Below are 4,976 nucleotides of genomic sequence, written 5' to 3'. Positions count from 1 at the left end.
AAATTTATCAATAAACTCATTAAACCCTACCATCACTTCTTGTTTATCCTATGTTCATTCTGGCTAAAACCCTAATATGTCTTGTAGAGAAAACCAAGTTTTTTTTATTGATGGATGATGATTTTGAAGTTTTGAATCCTCCAACTAAGGTATGACTCAATTTATGAATATTTTGTTCGTTTGATTTCAATTTTTTTAAAGTTTAGAAGATGAGTATTTGGGTTTCAATTTTTTTCATCAATCCTGAATGATTTGTTAAACTTTCTGCAATTGGAAAATTCTAAGGAAAAACTTCATACCAATGTTCTTAGATTATAAACTTCCTTGCTTGTTGATAAATATAAGAGGATGAATTGTTTGATTTATTGCTTATGCATATCAATAGAAGAAAAAAAGGCAAATGTCTGGGTTTGGCAGCAGAAAGAAAAACAAAAAAAGTAACCATGTAAATGCTAATGGGAAGAGGGGGGGTGGGGCAAAAATTAAAAATTTATGAGAAAAGAACATTAACATGAATTAAAATTTTAAATAGCTCGTAATTCATGGGGCATTGCCAAAAAAAATTTCCTATTGTATCTTTGTTTTTTTATTTCATAAACACATCTCTCTTTAGCTTTTCAATTATTTCAAATCCCTCTCTTGTATTCCCTTTTAGAAATTAATAATCGCAAAGCAAGGAGACATACAATATTGTGTATAAAATAGAGTTTGACAAAAATAATCTAAAAAAGGGATGAAGAGGAGAAATATTTTAATATATCGAAAACATGATTCGTGCATATTGAAAAATCTTTGATAAGGAGGAGGCGTCTTACTCCTCACAAATAAAAAATGGTGTGGCAATGATGAGAGATAAGGGCACAAGTGGGCCCTAGACAAGCACGTGTGACTCACCTTTTGTACTGCACACTGTCATGGCCATCCCATATTTTCCTTCCAAGCTACCAAAACCCCTACATTTTCCAGAAAAAATTTCATTTTCTAGGAAAAGTTTTCTTACTCACGAGTGTTTGGCAGCAGTTTCTGTTTTTCTGTAAGCATAATCTTGATTTGTCTACTTGTTTAGAGCAGCTTTGGTTTAGTTTTTTGTTAAAAAATAATTAAATAATTTGATTGACCTGTTGGGGATTTGCTGTGTCTGTGTGATTTGGTTGGGATTGCAGAGTGATTTGGGTTTCTTTGTTTGCATGTCCAGGTCACATGGGGTATTGAATTTGACTGATAGGACCTGGACTTTGCTGTTGTTCCATTTGATCCTGCTTTGAGTCTGAGTTTTGTCATTTTTGAATACTCATTACTGTCACACCCACAAAACAAGAGCTCTTGGTTTTCCTCTGTTCTTGGATACATATCAGATCTCATCCAACAAAAATCCTTCATTTTCTTTTCCTTTTCTGTTAGTGAAAATTTCAGTTTTTTTTTTTTTTAAGGCTGAGCTCTCTTTGGACTAATCTCTAATTAACTAGGGGGAAGGGGGAATTTTAACATATCTGTATAGTTTCAAATGCGTTAAGGAGCTTATGATGTCATAAGAAGAAAACAGAGGAATCAGCCATGAAGTTTATGAAACTTGGATCCCGGCAGGATAATTTCTACACTACTGAGGCTGTAAGGTAAGATTTGTTATGAATTTTCTGGTTAAATATGGAAAAAAAAAATGTTCAATTGATCAAAGTTACTAAAAGGTTTTTTTTTTTTTTTTCTTTTTTTTGGGTTCAATTCAGGTCAGTTTCCTCTGAAGTTTCAAGCGATCTCATAATTCAAGTGAAAGGAAGCAGATATTTGCTTCACAAGGTTCACACTTATTACTTTTCACAAAAATAAATTCTGGGATTTCTTAAAGTTATGTTTTGATGTAATTTAGTTTCAATATCACACATGGGGTTTCTCTAAATTGTTCATTTTCCCACTTGTCACGCAGTTTCCTCTGTTATCCAAGTGTTTGAGGCTGCAGAGGCTCTGCTCTGAGTACCAAGAATCTTCAAACCACCACCTAATCCATCTCCACGACTTCCCCTGTGGCGTCGAGGCTTTCGAGCTCTGCGCAAAGTTCTGCTACGGCATCACAATCACTCTCAGCGCCTACAACATTGTCGCTTCTCGCTGTGCCGCCGAGTACCTGCAGATGACCGAGGATGTCGAGAAGGGAAACCTTATATACAAACTCGAGGTGTTCTTCAACTCCTGCATCCTCCACGGTTGGAGGGATTCAATTGCCACGCTTCAGAGCACAAAGGCATTTCCTCTGTGGTCGGAGGAGCTCGGAATCACATCCAGGTGCATTGAAGCAATTGCCACAAAAGTCCTCACAAACCCTTCCAAAGTAAGCCTGTCACACAGCTACTCCAGGAGGGGCAGAGACGACATTGTGTCTTGCAATGGCGCCGAGAGCCTCCGGCATAACGGTCGGCCAGAAGGCAGGGGATGGTGGGCTGAGGACATTGCAGAATTGGGGATTGACTTGTACTGGAGAACTACGATTGCAATAAAATCTGGTGGAAAAATTCCCTCTAGTCTCATTGGAGATGCATTGAAAATTTATGCTGCTCGATGGTTGCCTAAAATATCGAAAAACGACACTGATAATCGACAAGCAGAGTTGGATTCGGATTCAAACTCTGCTAATGATTTAATCTCAAAGCATAGGTTGATCTTGGAGTCCATTGTAAGTTTAGTTCCGGTTGAAAAATTTGCTGCTTCCACTAGCTTTCTGCTTAAACTTTTAAAGGCAGCCAACATCCTCAATGCTTCTTCTTCTTCAAAAATGGAGTTGGCCAGAAGGGTAGGGCTTCAATTGGATGATGCAACAGTCAGTGACTTGCTAATCCCCTGTGCGTCGTGCGAAAGCACCACACGATATGATGTGGACATAGTCATGACAATTTTGGAGCAGTTCTTGCTGCAGGGGCAGAGTCCCCCAACTAGTCCTCCGAGGTCCAAGCTTGGTTTTGAAAGGAGGAGGAGGTCTCGCTCTGCGGAGAACATTGATTTTGAGTTTCAGGAAAGCCGGAAATCTTCCTCGGCGTCACATAGCTCGAAGCTGAAGGTGGCAAAGATTATGGATGAATATCTTCAGGAGATTGCCAGGGATGTCAATTTGTCCCTCTCAAAGTTCATTGCAATTGCTGAGGCAATACCAGAGTTTGCAAGGCTTGACCATGATGATCTCTACAGAGCAATTGACATTTACCTCAAGGTAATAACAAATATACTAGTTCTCAAACTACATTCATGTTTTACCGTATTATAAGTTATCCGCGCAAGATGTCCATAAAGAACAGAAGCGCATTGATATTGTCGAAAACGAAGAGATAACTTGTCCATACATTTTTGGCAACAATAACATTGACATATTATCCATAACATATTTGATAGTACGTTTTTTTTTCCATTGGTAAACTACTATTGTGTTAGATTTCTAGGTATATTTCAGTGTCACGTTTTCGAATGTGGGACACAATCAGTAGATAACCAACTTTCTTGACCTTAAAATCTTGTCATCTTCATAACTTCTTGTCAGTAAGGATTAGGTCCACAAGAAATTAAGAAGGGGTGAGTCCACATTTTCAATAGCATAATGATCATATTTTTTTCATTAAATTTTGTTCCATGCTCTGATTTGGACTTTATTGATGTTACTTATAGAAGTTTGCTAATTAAAGTTGTTATTGCCTACAAATCAGGCACATCCAGACCTAAACAAAAGTGAAAGGAAGAGGCTTTGCAGAATTCTAGACTGCAAAAAGCTCTCAATGGAGGCCTGCATGCATGCTGCACAAAATGAGCTACTCCCACTAAGAGTGGTGGTCCAAGTTCTCTTCTTTGAGCAAGCCCGAGCCGCCATGGCCGGCGGCAAAGTGACCGAGCTTCCTAGCAACATTAGGGAACTGCTAGCGTCACATAACATTGATCCATCGAGGCCTCCGCCCTCGCTAAGCAACGCTAGCATTGTTCCAGCAGAGGACCAATGGAGCGCTTCAGGCCTGAAATCGCCAAAGTCGAGGATGTCAACTTTACAAATGAAGCTGGCGGAAGATGATGATTTGGACGAAAATAATATGCACCCGGATGGAATTGGGAGAAACTCAAAGATGAAATCTCTTTGCTCACTTCCTACTAGACCCAAAAGAATGTTGAGTAAGCTGTGGTCCATCAACAGAAGTAGCTGTGAAAAGAACTGAGTGATTTTTGTTTAATTTTATCCACCCGGCATTTCATCAAAGTGACTTTCTTGGCATAAGTAAGTGACAATAATATTTTCAGTATAAGTAAGTTTCTCTTCAAGCTCGGATGTGGTAAGATTCCAGAGAGTAGCATACAATAGTATGCTTTTTTCCCTCATTCCTTGTAAACTTACTAGGAACAAAATTAAGAAAGATCAATAATTAATTAATGTTCATGTAATCTTTTGTAATAAGAAAGAAGATTTTGAGGGCATGATCAAGTGGCTGCAGCAAATCTCAATCAGTTGCACTAGATCAGACCATCTGGGGGACCAATTTTGTTGTCATTGTCAATTAATCTGCAACACCTGTCTTTGTCTCCTTGCTGCACCTCCATTCGTTCCCCACCTTCTAATCAGATTTTATTCCTGTGCTGTGAGAGGGAATTCATGTACCTGACTAAATGCACTGCTGTAGTATTGGAATTTATGCAGATTAAATTCCTCAGATTAATAGAAAATTATATATATATATATATATATATTTTTTTTTAATACATTGATATTTTTACACTAGAAGATGAAGAGTTCGACTAAGCCACATAATGAGCAACCTAATTTAATATCGAATTTGCCATCCATGAGATTCGAACCTAAGACATCTCACTTCCAAGTGAAGACGAATACAACCAAACCGTAGTAATGAGTAGCAGAAAATTATATTCTCAAAATAAAGAAAAATAATTATGTATTTTTTTAATTGTTGGTTTAGGGAAATCTTTTGGAAAGTTGAGACAAGGTGCTGTAAACAAAG

The 4,976-nt window shown here is 37.9% G+C and overlaps 1 protein-coding gene across 2 annotated transcripts; it reads left to right on the top strand.

The window, feature by feature from the left end:
* Window positions 1-762: 762 nt before the first annotated feature.
* Window positions 763-4,437, top strand: LOC137737531 (BTB/POZ domain-containing protein At1g67900). Of its 2 annotated transcripts, XM_088683145.1 has the most exons (5): window positions 763-1,385; window positions 1,441-1,613; window positions 1,725-1,794; window positions 1,922-3,196; window positions 3,684-4,437. In XM_088683145.1, exons 2-5 carry the CDS (start codon window positions 1,555-1,557, stop codon window positions 4,179-4,181), a joined length of 1,902 nt encoding a protein of 633 aa, XP_088539271.1. In that variant the 5' UTR covers window positions 763-1,385; window positions 1,441-1,554; the 3' UTR covers window positions 4,182-4,437. The 2 variants fall into 2 exon arrangements, with proteins under 2 accessions (XP_088539271.1, XP_068333145.2); XM_068477044.2 differs by having other exon boundaries at window positions 763-1,613.
* The last annotated feature ends 539 nt before the right edge of the window (window positions 4,438-4,976 follow it).

Source organism: Pyrus communis, chromosome 13 (genome assembly GCF_041283825.1).
Source record: "Pyrus communis isolate YQ-2024b chromosome 13, ASM4128382v1, whole genome shotgun sequence".
NCBI classification, from domain to species: Eukaryota; Viridiplantae; Streptophyta; class Magnoliopsida; order Rosales; family Rosaceae; genus Pyrus; species Pyrus communis.
Note: the sequence above shows the minus strand (reverse complement) of the source record. Positions and strands in the feature narration are given on the sequence as shown.